Source organism: Cetorhinus maximus, chromosome 32 (assembly GCF_964194155.1).
Source record: "Cetorhinus maximus chromosome 32, sCetMax3.hap1.1, whole genome shotgun sequence".
In the NCBI taxonomy this organism is placed as follows: Eukaryota; Metazoa; Chordata; class Chondrichthyes; order Lamniformes; family Cetorhinidae; genus Cetorhinus; species Cetorhinus maximus.
The window spans coordinates 17,789,912-17,807,742 of NC_135910.1; the positions used below are offsets into that span (position 1 = coordinate 17,789,912).

Below are 17,831 nucleotides of genomic sequence, written 5' to 3' on the forward strand. Positions count from 1 at the left end.
CTGGGTGCTTTGATGTGTAGTAGTTTTGAGATGTAAGAGGGGTAGAGTGCATTTGCATTTTTTGAATAGACCATTCAAGAAGGTGAGTGAAATCTGGCACCTAACTAGCAGAGACCAAGCAATATTTATATTACTAATAAAATTGGTACTATGAAAGGGGTTTTATTGTTAGAAAAAGTGGAGTTCAAAGAGGTTGGTGATACAATGAGAATTTACATTCAATGAGCTGTGCTAGGTATAAGGGTAGTAGTTTTGTGTGTGTGGGGCAGAGGCAATGTAAGATCAAAGTAGCTGTCAGCCTACAACTGTCTCCACAGCAACCAAAGTGAGAGGAGCCTCGTTTTGAACTCATAAGGTGAAAATGTTTTGCCTGGTGTCTGGTTAAGTCTTTGGGTTACTGTTGCCGAAGAGGTGACCAGGTGTGTAAATGAGGGCAATGCATTTGACGTAGTCTACCTGGACTTCAGCAAGGCTTTTGATTAAGTCCCGCATGGGAGACTGATAACGAAGGTAAGAGCCCATGGGATCCAAAGTAATTTGGCAAATTGGATCCAGAATTGGCTGAGTGGCAGGAAGCAGAGGGTGATGATCGAGGGGTGTTTTTGTGACTGGATGCCTGTATCCAGTGGGGTTCCACAGGGATCGGTGTTGGGTCCCTTGCTGTTTGTGGTATTTTTAAACGATTTAGACTTGAATGTAGGAGGGTTGATCAGTAAGTTCGCGGATGACACGAAAATTGGTGGGGTGGTAAATAGTGAGGAGGATAGCCATAGATTACAGGAGGATATGGACAGGCTGGTCAGGTGGGCTGATCAGTGGCAAATGGAATTTAATCTGGATAAGTGTGAGGTGATGCACTTGGGCAGAACAAACAAGGCACAGGAATACACGATGAATGGTAGGCGATGAATGGTCGGACCCTGGGAAGTACCGAGGATCAGAGGGACCTTGGTGTGCATGTCCACTGGTCCCTTAAGGTAGCGGGACAGGTAGATAAGGTGGTTAAGAAGGCATATGGGATACTTGCCTTTATTAGCCAAGGCATAGAATATAAGAGCAGGGAGGTTATGCTGGAACTGTATAAAATGCTGGCTAGCCCACACCTTTCAAGATGGAGCTGAGAGGAAATTTTTTTCTCTCAGGCAATCGTTAGTCTGTGGGCTTCACTTCCCCAGAGAGCATTGGAGGCTGGGTCATTGAATATATTCAAGGCTGAGTTAGACAGATTTTTAATAGACAAGGGAGTCAAGGATTATGGGAGGCAGACAGATAAGTGGAATGGAGACCACAATCATTTTAGCCATGATCTTGTTGAATGGCAGAGCAGGCTCAAAGGGCCGAATGGCCTACTCCTGCTTAAAACAAAAACAGAATTACCTGGAAAAACTCAGCAGGTCTGGCAGCATCGGTGGAGAAGAAAAAAGTTGACGTTTCGAGTCCTCATGACCCTTCAACAGAACTGAGTAAAATTAGGAGAGGGGTGAAATATAAGCTGGTTTAAGGTGGGGGTGGGGTGGGGGGAGAGAAGTGGGGGGGGTGGGGGTGATTGTAGGGACAAGCAAGCAGTGATAGGAGCAGATAATCACAGACAAAGGAACAAAGAGGTGTTAAAGGTGGTGATATTATCTAAGAGAATGTGCTAATTAAGAATGGATGGCAGGACACTCAAGGTACAGCTCTAGTGAGGGTGGGGTGGAAAGACTGACAGGGCATTACAGGTATAGATTTAAAAATAATGGAAATAGGTGGGAAATGAAAAATCTATATAAATTATTGGAAAAAACAAAAGGGAGGGGGAAGAAATGGAAAGGGGGTGGGGATGGAGGAGGGAGTTCAAGATCTAAAGTTGTTGAATTCAATATTCAGTCCGGAAGGCTGTAAAGTGCCTAGTCGGAAGATGACTCCTGCTTAAATCCTATTTTCCTATGAGTTTCCCACACCAGTACTAGTGGTGCGGGAGGGGGTGAGGTGGTTGAGGAGAGTCTAACTGTTTTGGGCTATGTTTTCTAATCAGATATTCTGACTTTCTGTGAATTAATGAGTTTGGAATTGGCTGTGAAGCTTCAGTTTGAAACCATTGGCACGTTTCTTTGTACCAAAGTACTTATTTCATATCGTGGAATTAGAAACGTGAGATTTTGTGATAACTACATTGATATTCTGAGCTGTCAGATAAAAGTAAAAGTGAACAATATCATTCACCCGCACCAGGAATGTGTCCTCTGGCATGAAATGGATTAGCAGTAGATTAAGTTTAATCACTATTCCGTGGAATAGTTTCCATGGAAAATAATTTTGCTTCTTGTCGAAGAATGTCTTGGGACAAGGGCCACTTAGATACAAAACTGATGACTCCAAGAGGAAGCTGAGTTAAATGTGTTTGGGCAGCTTCCAACTTCATTATTTAAATATTCTTGAGAAAAGAGACTTGCTGTCAAACCTTTTCATTTTGCATTCATCAGGACAGATGCAAGAATACCAAATTTCAAAGGGAGCAACAATTTATACTGCATGAGAAAAGGGTGCTGATTGGTTGGCAATTGACCTTGATTGGTTGAGACATTGCCGTGGAGAATGCACCATGGGAACTATTGTCCCCTAAACTTTTGTTTAATTCAAAAAAGGCACAATGCCTGGACATGTTCCTTTTGCCTGCAGAGGATAGGTCCCTGTGTATGAATATATGTAGCTTCTAGTAAGTATAAGTGAGCCACACTGTGAGCCTGACCGATAACATTAAATTGGTTGTTAGTGTGATTATTAGCATACTCAGGATTGTTTGGTCAGTGCTGTCCAATCACAGCCAACATTAGACTTGCCCAAACCAAAGTTAGCCAATTGTCTGATCTCAGTGAAAAAGTAGTCTGTGAGCTCTTTATCCTTGTTGCTGGAGGCAAGCGTGGAGACGGCAGGAGTTGACAGTGATGGTTGGTAGTGGAGAGTAGGAGAAAGGGTTATCTTTGCTCTATGCAATGATCTTGGATTAATGAGTGGATTTGAAACCACTTGATGAGGTCCAGCCAGATGTGGTGATGGATCCAAAAGCAGCCGTGCCAGAGAGCACACCTCAGTCTTACGGGACCGAAGGTATGCTCATTCGAAAGGGTAAGAACATAGGAACAGAAGGAGGCCATTCCGTGCCTCGAGCCTGTTCCACCATTTGATTAGATCATGGCCGACCTGTATCGCAACTCCATTTACCCACCTTGGTTCCTTTAATACCCGTACCTAACAAAAATCTATCAATCTCAGTTTTAAAACTTTCAATGGAACCCCCAACTTCAACAGCTTTTTGGGGGCAAGAGTTCCAGATTTCCACTAACCTTCGGGTGAATGGATGCTCCAGACGGTTGAGGAGGAGGGGTGCAGTTCCACAGCTGCAGAAAAGATGAATGGATGACCAAAGGAGGGGAAAGTAAAAGTGACTGACAGAGGAGAAGCTGTCAGAGGAGTTGTGGGGTGGGGTAGGGGTTGGAGTGGAGAAGCGATTTGGTGATAAGAAGCACATTACTGTTGTCTTGGCATGGCAAATGGTACAAAGTGCTGACACTAAGGGTGCAATGTTTGTTAACGATAAGTTATTATATTGTTAAGATAAACAGGTGATTAGCATTGTTTAAGTACATAGAGCACTTATAAAGAGAGACTGTGCCTCTTTAAGGGACTGTTACTTTAACTTGCTAAATTATTCATTTGATTAATTAGTCCACTTTATTTTACTGATTATTCAAAAGATATAAAGAAAGACTCCTTGAAAATGACATTTTGTTTTGATTTGATAAGTTTCCTTTAAGATTTTTGTCTTTTGTTACAGTGCCCCTTTAAGGAGCTATCACTTTAATTCATTTGTTAATTTGTTTAATTGCTATACTCAAAAGAGTATAAAGAGAGACAGCTGGGACATGAGGCAAGTAACTGGGAAACAGACATATATAATGCTGCATTATGTAAATATTAGTGTTTGGCTTCATACTTCATCAATTGACTTGGGATCAAATTAACAACGTGTTGACTGTATTTCTGTCAAAACCAGGATGTCAGTAAAGTTTTGGATGATAAGGGTCACATCCACAAGTCAGTGTAATGGATTTTAGGGCCCAGGAACTTGCTTTTAATTTTTGGGGTGCAATTGGTGGCAGGATGGATTTCTGCATGGGGTGTTACAGGCATTGTAGACTCAGTGAGAAGCATGCTCATCTCGGAGTCAGCAGGCTGTGGGTTCACAGTCACACTTCAGACACTTGAGTGCAGAACCCATTTATCCCTTAACCAACGTCACTAATATTCTGTTCATTATGACATTGCTGTTTGTGGGAGCTTGCTGTGCATAAATTGGCTGCCGTTTCCTACTGTATAACTGTGACTGCATTTCAGAAAGTACTTCATTGGCTGTAATACACATTGAATCATCCTGAGGGGGTGGGGGTGGGGGGGAGGGGGTGGGGGTGGGGGGGAGGGGGAGGGGGTGGGGTGGGGGGGAGGGGGAGGGGGTTGGGGGGGGGGAGGGGGTGGGGGTGGCGGGGAGGGGGAGGGGGTGGGGGGGGGTGGGGGGGAGGGGGTGGGGGGGGTGGGGGGGAGGGGGTGGGGGTGGGGGGGGAGGGGGTGGGGGTGGGGGGGGAGGGGGTGGGGGGGAGGGGGAGGGGGTGGGGGGGGGAGGGGGTGGGGGTGGGGGTGGGGGGGGAAGGGGCTGGGGTGGGGTGGGCGGGAGGGGGTGGGGTGAGGACCCAACTCTTAAGTACAGGCTTCAATGAGCATCACCTGCTCTCAATTCACTCTGAACCTGGTCCTGGTTAACTCTTAAAGGGGCCTCCATTTCTAACATTGTCACTGAAAACGGATTCAATAGTAACTTCCAAAAGGGAATTGGATAAATATTTGAAAAGAAGAACATTGCAGGTCTATGAGGCAAAAACAGGGGAGTGGGACCAATTGGTAGCTCTGTCAAAGAGCTGGCAAAGACACGATGGGCTGAATGGCCTTTGTTGTGTTAGATTTTCATCCCGCCATTCAAAAACCCATCTCTTTGACCAAGTTTTGATTCAACCCCCAACACCCACCCCCCCCACCAAATCCACATCCCTTCCTTTGCTCAGTGTTCCTTCTCCTTGCATTTATTTTAAAGCATCTGAGGTGTTTCTCCATCCACGTGTCAGCACAGATGTGATGGGCAGAATGGCCTCCTATTGTTCTATGGTTTATTCTGAATTGAATGGGACTGTGCTTGGTGCTGAGCGCCCTACCTTCCAAGCTTCTTCCACATCTGGTGTCCATTTTTCTTTTAAGATCGGTTTCACCACAGCAATGAACTGCACTCCAACATACTGCAGAGAAGCATACAGTATTGCCATTATTACAGGACTTCAACCCTTAACTATTGCCTAAAGATTTCCTGACACATACAGGCCAAGCTAAAAATCTAGCAATAGATGACCAACAGCTTCCAAATAAAACTGCTGCAGGTTTTAATTTTAAAAAGCTGATGGCTCCAAAGCAACACCATGACATGTGAAAACAAGTAACTATAGTGAAAGCGCTGTGGGACGTTGGCTTGTAACATGAACTGAGGTAAATCCAACATTGCTTGGCTCATATTGGAGCCAAAGCATCATTAATTTCACTTTATGTAGTTCCACAATTGATGTGGATCCTCACTGTGGGTATGTGAACTTTGTAAAATTCAAGTAAAGTGACTGGCATTTTTGTTAAGCAAGAGGAGGCTGCACTCTTGGTAGCTGCAAGTGCCATTTTCATGTAATAATTATGTAATTAGGTCTGCGAGTATCAACACATTTATCCAAAGCGTGCCCCAAAGCATGGTTTTCTTGACCCACTTTGACACTGCAAGTCCGCAACTTCCAATTAAATACAAGTGGCAGCCCTTTAAGTGCTGCTGCTTCTCCAGATTTCCTACCCCCAGCCCCTATTTCCAGCTGCCTTAGCCTCTCTAAACGTAGTCCCCACGTGCATGAAGAGGTGGGGTGAGTCTGGCAATATTCAGCCAGGCCAACGCTCCTCACTCTTGGCACAAACTAGGAACGTGGGCAGGTGCAGCCTTGCCACCCTCATGATGCCAACTGAGCCACCCCCACGTCCCAACCCCACCCCCCAGCCCCTCGCCATCCCAAGCTATTTTAATAAGGTGCGGATAAAGGTCGTGGCTTGTATGTCTTTATCCGACATGGTGCTCAGCACGCTTACAGTTTGCATGCACGTGCCCACCCTGATAGGCTGTATGGTGCCTGCCGAAGTGGGCACTGCATGGCCCAATTTCCAGGTCATCATTTCTTTGAGTCTTTTCACCCTCGGGCGGCGGTTGGCACTCTGAGCATTGGGTCATCAATTGGTAGACTCAAGTCAAATAAATACGCACTTTACACCAACAACTTGTCTTTATATAGCACCTTTACAATGATAAAACAACCCGAGGCACTTCACAAGCTTGTTATAAAGCAACAAGTGACGCCGAGCCGGGTAAGGAGGTATAAGGGCAGATGACCAAAAGCTTGGTCAAAGAGGTAGGCTTAAAGGAGGAAAGCGAGTTAGAGGGGCGGAGAGACGAAGGGAGGAAATTCCAGAGCTTAGAGCCTGGGTAACTGAAGGCACAGTCACCAATGGTGGAATAAGTAAAGACAAACACAGAAAAAGCTGGAAAAGCTTCAGCAGGTCTGACAGCATCTGTGGAGGGAGATGCTCCAACATGTCTTCCCAACATTTTCTGCTTTTGTTTCAGATTTCCAGCATCCGCAGTATTTTGCTTTTATCGTGGAATAATTAAAGTGGGGGATGCACAAGAAGCCAGAATTCGAGGAACACAGGGTATCTCGGAGGGTTGTGAGGCTGGAGGAGGTTACAGAGATAGGGAGGGGGCGAGGCAAGGATTTGAAAACAAGGATGAGAGTTTTAAAATCGAGGCATTGATTGTCCAGAAGCTAAGGTAGGTCAGTGGACACAGGGGTGACGGCGGAATGGGATTTGCTGCGAGTTAAGATACAGGTAGCAGAGTTTTGGATGACCTCAAGTTTATAGAGAACAAAATGTGAGAGAGTGCGTTGGAACAATCAAGTCTCCTGGTAACAAGGGCATGGATGAGGGTTTCAGTAGCTGATGAGCTGAGCCAAGGGCGAGGTTGGGTGATGTTACGGAGGTTGAAATAAGCAGTCTCAGGGATGGCGCGAATATGGGGCGGGAAGCTCATCTCGCGGTCAGATGTGACACATGGGTGGGGACAGGCTGGTTCATCCTCAGGCAGGTTACAGCTAGGATGCACCTGGGTTGCCCTGAAGTCCCTGTGCATTGAAGATTAACCAACTGTGCAATGGTGGGGACAAAGCAGAAGGAAAAAAATACAGAGACTTTACTGTTGGAAATATTGGAGATAGGAGGGGCAGGAAATGGCTGTTTGTTGTGTAAAGAAAACTGTTCAAACTCCTGCAGAAAGATTCTTTCAGCTCTCCTTCCAAGCTATCAATCAGAAGTTACAATAGTTGTCAAGGTGAAAGCTGTCAAGAATAACAAAGCTCTGGCGAATGCCAAGAGAAATACACTTTCAGATTCAAACCAACCAATTTTTATGCCTGCCGCCTTATTAATGGGTAGATGAGAATATTTCCTTTAATTTCTGTCTGCTGTGCAGGGCTGACTTGTTGCACTGCAGGGTCCCTTTAAGATGGCAAAGTCGAGCACGCACGCATCTTAAAGGGAACCTTGCTTGGGCACAGCCTGTTTGTTGCCCGCATGGCACGTTCCTGATTATTGTGCAACCATGAGGCCGCATTGGTAGAAACATACACCAGCCCTGGCTCAGTAGGAGCACTCTCGCCTCTGAGTTTGAAGGTTGTGGGTTCACTCTCAGAGACTTGGGCCCATAATCCAGGCTGACACTCCCGGTGCAGTACTGAGGGAGTGCTGCACTGTCTTCCGGGTGAGACAGCAGGATATCCCCGCTCAAGTGGACATAAAAGGGCACTATTTTGAAATTCTCCCAAGTGTCCTGATCAATATTTATGCCTCAACCGATGACTAGAAAAGTAGATGATCTGCTGTTTGTGGGATCTTGCTGTGCACAAATTGACTGCTGCATTTCCCACGTTACACCGGTGTCTACCCTCCAAAAGCACTTCATTTGTTCTAAAGCGCTTAATGATATCCTGAGGTCATGAAAGGTGCTCTGGAAATGTAAGTCTGTTGTTCTTTAGAGATGTCCAACTGATGAGTTGCCAAACTGAAATGTCTGAATCCCCAGGTTCAAATTGACCTTTCTTCCGCATGGACAATGTAACGTCACCAATAAATGATCAATACTTACACTGATTGATAAGGAGATTTAAACTGTGGAACTGGTTAGAGATCGCCCATTAAGGGGAGTAGACTATTGTCACAAGGTGAAGAGGTGAAAGTGAAACAGATTAACTCATGTTAACATTCAACTCTTAAATACCAAGATTGTTTAAGTACTTGAAAGAATAAAAAAAATTACAGAGCTATAGGTGTTAATGTTGTGTTAATTGTATTGTTAAGGTTAAAGACAACCAGCTTGAGGGTACTGATTGATTAAGTACCTTGAACACATATAAAGAGAGACTCTTCCCCCCACCCCCGCCACAATTTTGATTTTTAGTTTAATTTTTAAAACTTTTTTTCAAAAGAGTCTATGGCCAGGATTTCCCGGTCGGTGAGCGGGGGCGGGGCCCACTCGCTGACGCGTAAAATGACGCGGGATGACGTTGGGCGGAACTCCAGACGTGACCCCGCCCCATTTAAATTTTCAGGTAGGCGGGGGCACAGCAGAATCAGCTGTGTGCCCACTGACCTGTCAGCGGCCAATTGAGGCCATTGACAAACTCATTAAAGTCATTAATAGACCTGCCCATCCAACCTTAAGGTTGTCGGGCAGGCCGGGAGCCCTGGCGGGGAATAGAAAAAGCATCAAACCCTCATCCACGGGCAGGATGAGGTTTCATGTTGGTTTTAAAAAATGTAATTGAAAAGTGTATTTAAAAGTGATGGACATGTCCCAACTCATGTGACAATGTCACATGGGGGGGACATGTCAGGGAAATTATCTTTTTCTATTTTTCAGATGTTTTACTGTGGAGCCGATCTCCCCGAGGCAGCACTTAGCCTCAGGGAGATGAGTTGCTCTTTCATGTGCAAAAGAGCGCACTCTCGGCCTTAATTGGCCCGCCCAAATAAAATGCGCCCGCGATCGGAGGCGTGCCTTCGCGCGCCCGCTCTTCAACATCCCCCCCGACGGGGGTAGAATTCTGCCCTATAAAGAGGGACTCTACATGACTGGGGGGGGCGTCGTGGGGGCGGGGCTGCATCGTCACCCCACCCCGGTAATGATATTTTGGTTTAATTAGTTAAGTTTCCTTTCACGTCTTTGTTTTTGTTTTAGTTACGGCACCGCAGTAGCGGCTGTCACCCCCTTCATTATTGTTACTTGCTCATTCGTTCTTTTAAAAGAGGCTATAACAAAGAACAAAGAACAAAGAAAAGTACAGCACAGGAACAGGCCCTTCGGCCCTCCAAGCCTGCACCGATCATATTGCCCATCAACTAAAACATTTTGCACTTCTGGGGTCCGTATCCCTCTATTCCCATCCTATTCATGTATTTGTCAAGCTGTCTCTTAAGCACCACTATCGTACCTGCTTCCAGCACCTCCTCTGGCAGCGAATTCCAGACACTCACTACCCTCTGCGTAAAAAACTTGCCCCGCACATCTCCTCTAAAGTTTTCTCCTCTCACCTTAAATCTATGTCCCCTAGTAATTGACTCTTCCACCCTGGGAAAAAGCTTCTGACTATCTACTCTGTCCATGCCAAACATAATTTTGTAAACTTCTATCAAGTCGCCCCTCAATCTCCGTTGCTCAAGTGAGAACAATCCGAGTTTCTCCAACCTCTCCTCATAGCTAATAACCTCCAGACCAGGCAGCATCCTGGTAAACCTCCTCTGCACCCTCTCCAACACCTCCATATCCTTCTGGTAACGTGGTGACCAGAATTGCACGCAATATTCCAAGTGTGGCCGCACCAAGGTTCTATACAGCTGCAGCATTACTTCCCAGGTTTTATACTCAATACCCCTGCCAATGAAGGCAAGCATGCCATATGCCTTCCTGACTACCTTATCCACCTGCGTTGCCACTTTCAGTGACCTGTGGACCTGTACACCCAGATCCCTCTACCCGTCAATGCACTTAAGGGTTCTGCCACTTACTGTATAATTCCTGCCTGTATTAGACCTTCCAAAATGCATTACCTCGCATTCGTCTGGATTAAACTCCATCTGCCATTTCTCCGCCCAAGTCTCCAACCGATCTATATCCCACTGGACCCTTTGACAATCCTCTTCACTATCTGCAACTCCTTCAACCTTAGTGTCGTCTGCAAACTTATTAATTAGCCCAGTTACATTTTCCTCCAAATCATTTATGTATACTACAAACAGCAAAGGTCCCAGCACTGATCCCTGTGGAACTCCATTAGTCACAGCTCTCCATTCAGAAAAGCACCCTTCCACTGCTACCCTCTGTCTTCTATGGCCAAGCCAATTCTATATCCATCTTGCCAGCTCACCTCTGATCCCGTGCGACTTTACCTTCTGTACCAGTCTGCCATGAGGGACCTTGTCAAAGGCCCTACTGAAATCCATGTATATAACATCCACTGCCCTTCCATCGTTGATCATCTTTGTCACTTCCTCGAAAAAGTCGATCAAGTTAGTGAGACACGACCTCCCCTTCACAAAACCTTGCTGCCTCTCACTAATACGCCCATTTGCTTCCAAATGGTAGTAAATCCTGTCACGAAGAATCTTCTCCAATAATTTCCCTACCACTGACGTAAGGCTCACCGGCCTGTAATTTCCTGGATTATCCCTGCTACCCTTCTTAAACAATGGAACAACATTGGCCATTCTCCAGTCCTCTGGGACCTCACCCGTAGCCAGTGAGGATACAAAGATTTCTGTCAAGGCCCCAGCAATCTCCTCCCTTGCCTCCCTCAGTACTCTGGGGTAGATCCCATCTGGCCCTGGGGACTTATCCACCTTAATATTCTTCAAGACGCCTAACACCTCCTCTTTTTTGATCTCAACATGATCCAGGCTATCTACACACTCTTCCCTAGACAAATCGACCGCTAAGTCCTTCTCTTTGGTGAATACTGATGAGAAGTATTCATTTAGTATCTCTCCCATTTCTTCTGGCTCCACACACAGATTCCCACCTCTGTCCCTGAGTGGGCCTACCCTTTCTCTGGCTACCCTCTTGCCCTTTACATATGTGTAAAAGGCCTTGGGATTTTCCTTAATCCTGGCTGCCAGTGACTTTTCACGATCCCTTTTAGCCCTCCTGACTCCTTGCTTAAGTTTCTTCCTACTTTCTTTGTATTCTCCACGGGCTTCATCTGTTCCCAGCCTTCTAGCCCTTAGGAATGCTTCCCTTTTCTTTTTGACTAATCTCACAATATCCTTCGTTATCCAAGGTTCCTGAAACTTGCCATGCTTATCCTTCATCCTAGCAGGAACATGCTGGTCCTGAATTTTTATCAACTGACGTTTGAAAGCCCCCCACATGTCAGTTGTTGATTTGCCCTCAAACATCCGCCTCCAGTCTAGATTCTTCAGTTCCTGCCTAATATTGTTATAATTAGCCTTCCCCCAATTAAGCACCTTAACCTGAGGACTCCTGTTATCCTTATCCACCAGTACCTTGAAACTTACTGAATTATGGTCACTTTTCCCGAAATGCTCCCCTACTGAAACTTCGACCACCTGGCCGGGTTCATTCCCTAATACCAGGTCCAGTATTGCCCCTTCCCTAGTTGGACTATCTACATATTGTCTCAGAAAGCCCTCCTGGATGCACCTTACAAATTCTGCACCATCCAAACCCCTAGCACTAAGTGATTCCCAGTCAATATAGGGAAAGTGAAAATCACCCACCACAACAACCCTATTGCTTTTACATCTTTCCAAAATCTGCCTACATAACTGTTCCTCAATCTCCTGCCAGCAATTGGGAGGCCTATAGTAAACCCCCAACATTGTGACTGCACCCTTCCTATTCCGGAGCTCTACCCATATTGCCTCGCTGCATGAGCCCACCGAGGTGTCCTCCTGTCGTACAGCTGTGATATTCCCCTTAACCAGCAGTGCAACTCCCCCACCTCTTCTACATCCCTCTCTATCCTGCCTGAAACATCTAAATCCTGGAACGTTTATCTGCCAATCCTGTCCATCCTTCAACCAAGTCTCTGTAATAGCAATAACATCATAGTCCCAAGTACTAATCTAAGCTCTAAGCTCATCTGCCTTGCCTGTTATACTTCTCGCATTGAAACAAATGCATTTCAGACCCCCAGTCCCACTGTGTTCAGTAATTTCTCCCTGCCTGCTCTTCCTCTTAGTCCTACTGGCCATATTCACTGGTTCCCAGTCTTTTATTTCACCTGCTGACCTATTGCTCTGGTTCCCACCCCCCTGCCATACTAGTTTAAACCCTCCCGAGTGACACTAGCAAACCTCGCAGCCAGGATATTGGTGCCCCTCCAGTTTAGATGCAACCCGTCCTTCTTGTACAGGTCCCACCTGCCCCGGAAGAGATCCCAATGATCCAGATATCGGAAACCCTCCCTCCTACACCATCTGTTCAGCCACGTGTTCAGCTGCACTATCTTCCTATTTCTAGCCTCACTGGCACGTGGCACAGGGAGTAATCCTGAGATTACAACCCTAGAGATCCTGTTTTTTAACTTTCAGCCTAACTCCCTGAACTCCCGCTGCAGGACCTCGTCACTCTTCATGCCTATGTCGTTAGTACCAATGTGTACCGCAACCTCTGGCTGTTCTCCCTCCCCCTTCAGAATGTCCCTGATCAGAGACATCCTGGACCCTGGCACCAGGGAGGCAACATACCATCCTGGTGTCTCTTTCACGACCACAGAAGTGCCTATCTGAGCCCCTGACTATAGAGTCCCCTATGACAATTGCTCTTCTGTGCTTTGACCCCCCTGCTGAACAACAGAGACAGCCGTGGTGCCACTGCTCTGGCTACTGCTGTTGTTTTCCCCTGATAGGCCATTCCCCCAACAGAATCCAAAATGGTATACCTGTTAGAGAGGGGTACAGTCACAGGGGATTTTTACACTGACTGCCTGCCCCTTCTAGCGATCACCCATCTATCTGTCTGTACCTTGGGTGTGACCACGTCTGTAAAACTCCTGTCAATGACGCTTTCCGCCACCTGAATGCTCCTAAGTGCATCCAACTGCTGCCCCAACCTATCCATGCGGGTCTGTGAGGAGCTGCAATTGGGGACACTTCCTGCAGATGTAGTTGTCCGGGACACTATAAGCGTCACAGATTTCCCACATCCCACAGGTGAAGCACTTCACCCCAGCAACTGGCATTTCTAGAAGTATTTAATAAATCAATTTAAATCTAATAACTGCTTATTGACTCCTTATTAACTATACATTCCCTAGGGCTAGATTTCTACTATAAATGTTAAATTCTAAGAACAGTAATCCCCTGATTCTGGTCTAGATACCCTCTACTTATTAATTAAGTGATTAATTTATTTGGTTTAATTAGTTTGACAATGTTTTAGTTTCAAATTCAGTGTAGATTCTCTACCAGTCAATCAGGTCACAGATTTACCGTGACAACACTTTTAATTTAAAAAAAAAAAAATTTTTTTTTAAGACCCGAGGTCCGCGAATCCCCGAGGTAAGGTTTTTATACTCACCGCTCTGGAACTCCGCCCTCCGACTCTGCTCCCTGGAACTCCTAAAGAGGGACTCAAGGTGGCCATTAAAAGGTCCAGGCAGTGGGCGATTAAGGGGTAGTTCAGCCCGACTGTCTGTCCCTCTTCCACAGCTACATTCGCACCTTGGGGTCCCTGGAGAAGGGGCATGCGGTGTTCACCAGTATGTGAAAGGCCTTCCCCGACCGGTGGGCCCCACTGGAGCTGGAGAGCATCATCAGCCCCGGGAACGAAGCTTTAACTTGATTTGTTAAGTTTCCTTTGAAACTTTTGGTTTTTGTTACAGTGCCCCTTTAACAAGTTTTCAGTTAGTTAATTAGTTTATTGTTGCTTATTTGTTTTACAGAACAGCATATAAAGAGAGACTGCTGGGACACTGGCTTAGTAGGCAGGAGGCGGACATATGTAATGCTGTATTCTATAAATTAAAGAACAATCCAAAAAAGGATTTATGCCTAGTTTCATACTTCAGCATGTGGCTTGGGGTTTTATCAATGGGAAAAGAGCAGTGTAATCTGATTAATTGGAAAATGCCTGCCACAGAGCTGGCACAGACATGATGGACCGAATGGCCTCCGTCTGTGCTGTGTCCCTCTATCGTTCCATGCTTGCCTTAATCAGAACTTGCATTTATATAGCGCCCCACATGACCCCAAAGCTCCCTACGGCCATTTCTTGAGGCATAATCACTGTTGTAAGTTAGGGAAAAGTTACAGAGATGTGTGCGCACAGCACGATCCCACAAGCAGCTAAGGAATAAATGGCCGGGCAATCCGCTTTAATGACGTTGAGGCCAAGGAGAAGTGTTGGCCTCGACGCTGGGGGGAACCAGAGGCGATCGCAGGGGTCAACCTCTGGAAAGGGAGCGATTATTGTGTCAAGAAAAGAAAGGTGAGGATGTGGTGAGTATCACGGCTTTAAGTCAGAAATCAAAATTCATGGAAGATCTGAAAATTCTTCGAACATCCTGGAGGAACTTGAACCTAACGTCCCCGACCTCATGAGGCAGGGTTTTCCCCTTCGTGGACGCTGGGTGGACCCGTCTGCGATCGGGCCTCCATTGCCGATTCTCGGCCAATTAACGGCCAGGCTAACCTGAAAGGCTCAGCGCTGCCGGGGTTTGGTGGGTGGGTGGGTGGGGGTGCAGGGGGTGGGGTGGGGGATGGAGGAGGGCGAACGCGGAAGTCTGTGCATGCATGGGGGAGCGCGCGCCGACAGCTCCATGAGGGCACACAGCTGCCTCAGGGAGCTGAAGGTTTAGGCAAAGGAAATAAAGATGTAATAAATAACATATAAACATGACTCCGCCTGTGACTCAGTCACTTGAAGAGGGACATGTTTAAGACCAAGTGGAAAATTTTTAAATGTTTTTTTACTTTTTGTTTTGGAAACCTCATCCTGCCCGTGGAGGCCTGCCCATTGTAAATGTTCTTTTGAAAAAAATATAAACAACCAGAAACTGATTAACTAACTGAATGTAAAATCCTGTCCATGCCAAAAAGAACAGTCTGTGGAGAAGCCGGAAACTCTGTTTTCAAAAGAGACTTCTTAGTGTCCGGATTACATTTTGGAGAATTCTGCACCTCCTCACTCCCAAGTTACCCCAGGTGACTACTTTTTTGCGTTGGAAGCACTGATCACAGTCAAAAGATAATAGTTCAAAAGTCAGTGAAGAGAGGAGTTATTTATAAAATGCTTGCTGCTGGTCAGCTTTAAACACAGCCACAGGGAGTGGCCAAGTTCCACCATTTTGGGAAACTAAGCTGAAACTTGGTCAAAGGCCATAGTGCAGAAAGCAGCACACTTGATAAGAGTAGAGGATGTCACATTGGTGAAGTCTTGAGAATAAAGGGATGCTGTTGTATCTTCGCTGGTTCATTTTATATTTTACATATTTGATTTTCCTCAGAGCTATGATGCTAATTTCTAAGTGTGCAACGGGTTTTATTTATAAGAGTTTTCAAATATCTCTGCAACCCCAAAATGCCTGCACCCAAGTTTACAGCTGAGCTTCTGGGCCTCCTGTTTCTTCAGCTCTGTATCAACGCCCAGGCTTAACCAATCAAGCATCGTGAGCATATCATACTCACATAATCGACCACAGAACAATTAAACCATTGAACACGACAGATGTTAAACTTGGGGTTACGAAGAGCTTGTAGGCTGTAAAAAGGGAGGGAAGGCTTAGGGAGGTGTGGGGTCTGTTCTGAGATTGGGTCCTTCTGTCTTAGGATCTAGCCCTTGGACCTGGTTCCTAAACAGACTATAGTCATACTCTGGCATCTGCTTAACACTTGTTTATCAGTACTACATCTAAACAGGTTACAGAGTAGGCACATAGCTCCTAGGCATGATTCCAACCTCTCTCTCTCTCTCTCTCTCTCTCTCGTGTCTAGAATATGACTGACTGGTGTCAGTGGTACAACATCATCTACATCATACATTAGTATATCCCATCTGTTAACGCTTTATACTACACCTGCCCCCAAGTATGCTATCGTATTTTTTAACAACATGAAACTATGCCTTTAACTATTTACATTACATTTCTGTTACTTCCTTTTTTTACATATACTGATTCTACTCAACTCTAACTCCAACTCTTCCCCTCCCCAGTCATAATTCTGGGGAATTCAATCTCCCACAGTATTCTCAGCCCTTAAGGAAGACGGCTTGGAGACATGAGAGTTTTCCTCTGCATCTGGTAGGAGATCATCATCTGCGGAATGGGACAACACTTCATCAGCATTTCTGTCAGCATAGCTGGGAAGCTGAGTGTGAGGTTCAGAATGATTGGGCTGCAAGGACAATGAAGACTTTTCAGCTAAAGACTGATTCAAAAGAAGACTGAAGAGAATCGATCTTTGGACCCTCTGGGACTAGAAGAGATGAACTCAGGACATTCTGAGGAACTTGTTGCTCCCTTGACGGACTTTAGAAAGAAGCACCAGAACAGGAATAATCTTCAACTCTTGGGAAGACTATCACAGCTGTTTCATCCACTGCTCTATCAAAGACTGAAAAGGCATTGAAGATCTGAGATTTCAATGAGCTTAGATGACAAAGGGAAAAACAACCAACTCCCTGGAAGACTGTCAGGAAAAGAAGAGATGATCTCCCCACGATTTTCTGCTTTCTGTAGGCAGTGGCAAGAAAGCCACACTTCTCTCTGTATGAGGTTGCTCCACTATGGCCAACGGGAAGGACTGCTGAGAATATGGGGACAAGACAGCCTCATCCTCTAGAGTTTCCTGTAGTCAATAAACTCTGGGACAAGACTGCTGTCATGAAGATATTAATGTATATAATGTTATTGGAAATTATTCTAAATTGGACTTGTAGTGGGGTCTGTGTCTGTGGGTGTGAGTGTGTGTGTTGGATCAAAGCCAGCTAGTCTGGGTGCTTTGATGTGTAGTAGTTTTGAGATGTTAAACAGTAAGGTTGGGGGTACATTTGCATTTTGCTGAATAAACCTCTCAGAGACTGGGGGTGAAATCTTGCACCTAGCTAGGAGACACCAAGCGATATGTTTGTATTACTAATAAAATTGGTACAATGAAAGGGGTTTTATTGTTAGAAGAGGTGGAGATCAAGGGTGATGCAATGAGAATTTACATTCAAAGGGAAGGCTAGGTATATACAGAAGAGTTTTGTGTGTGGAAGTTAGAGGCATGTAAGATCTAAGCCTGTAAGCCTTACACTGTGTCTGTGAAGGAACCAAATCAAAAGGAACCTCACTTTGAATTCATAAGATAAAATGTACTTTGCCCGGTGTCTGTTTAAGTCTATGGGTTATTGTTGCCTGTGGGAAGATTACGTGGGAGTGATTAATTTGGGGATTTGTTTAAAAGTTATTTGTAGACATGTGTTTAAATTTGTGGTTAAATTAATAAATGTTTCATTTAATGTATGTAAAAAAAAAGCCTCTCGAGGCTTGGCGGTTTTTATGCCTGAATTCCGAGATGCATCTCAAACATACCAATCGAAAATATTAAACAGTTGTTTAAAGCTTCCCTCTGGGGGTTTTCAGTAACTCAGCCTTTACCAGCTGCCGTGT

The 17,831-nt window shown here is 45.5% G+C and overlaps 1 protein-coding gene across 1 annotated transcript in view; it reads right to left on the reverse strand.

Annotated features, from left to right (window-relative positions):
* xgb (x globin) overlaps positions 1–17,831 on the reverse strand; it is a 72,065-nt gene that overhangs the window by 5,482 nt on the left and 48,752 nt on the right. The window contains exon 4 of the mRNA XM_078533464.1: positions 5,241–5,321. Coding sequence (XP_078389590.1) covers positions 5,241–5,321 — 81 coding nt within the window. The remainder of the gene's footprint in view (positions 1–5,240; positions 5,322–17,831) is intronic.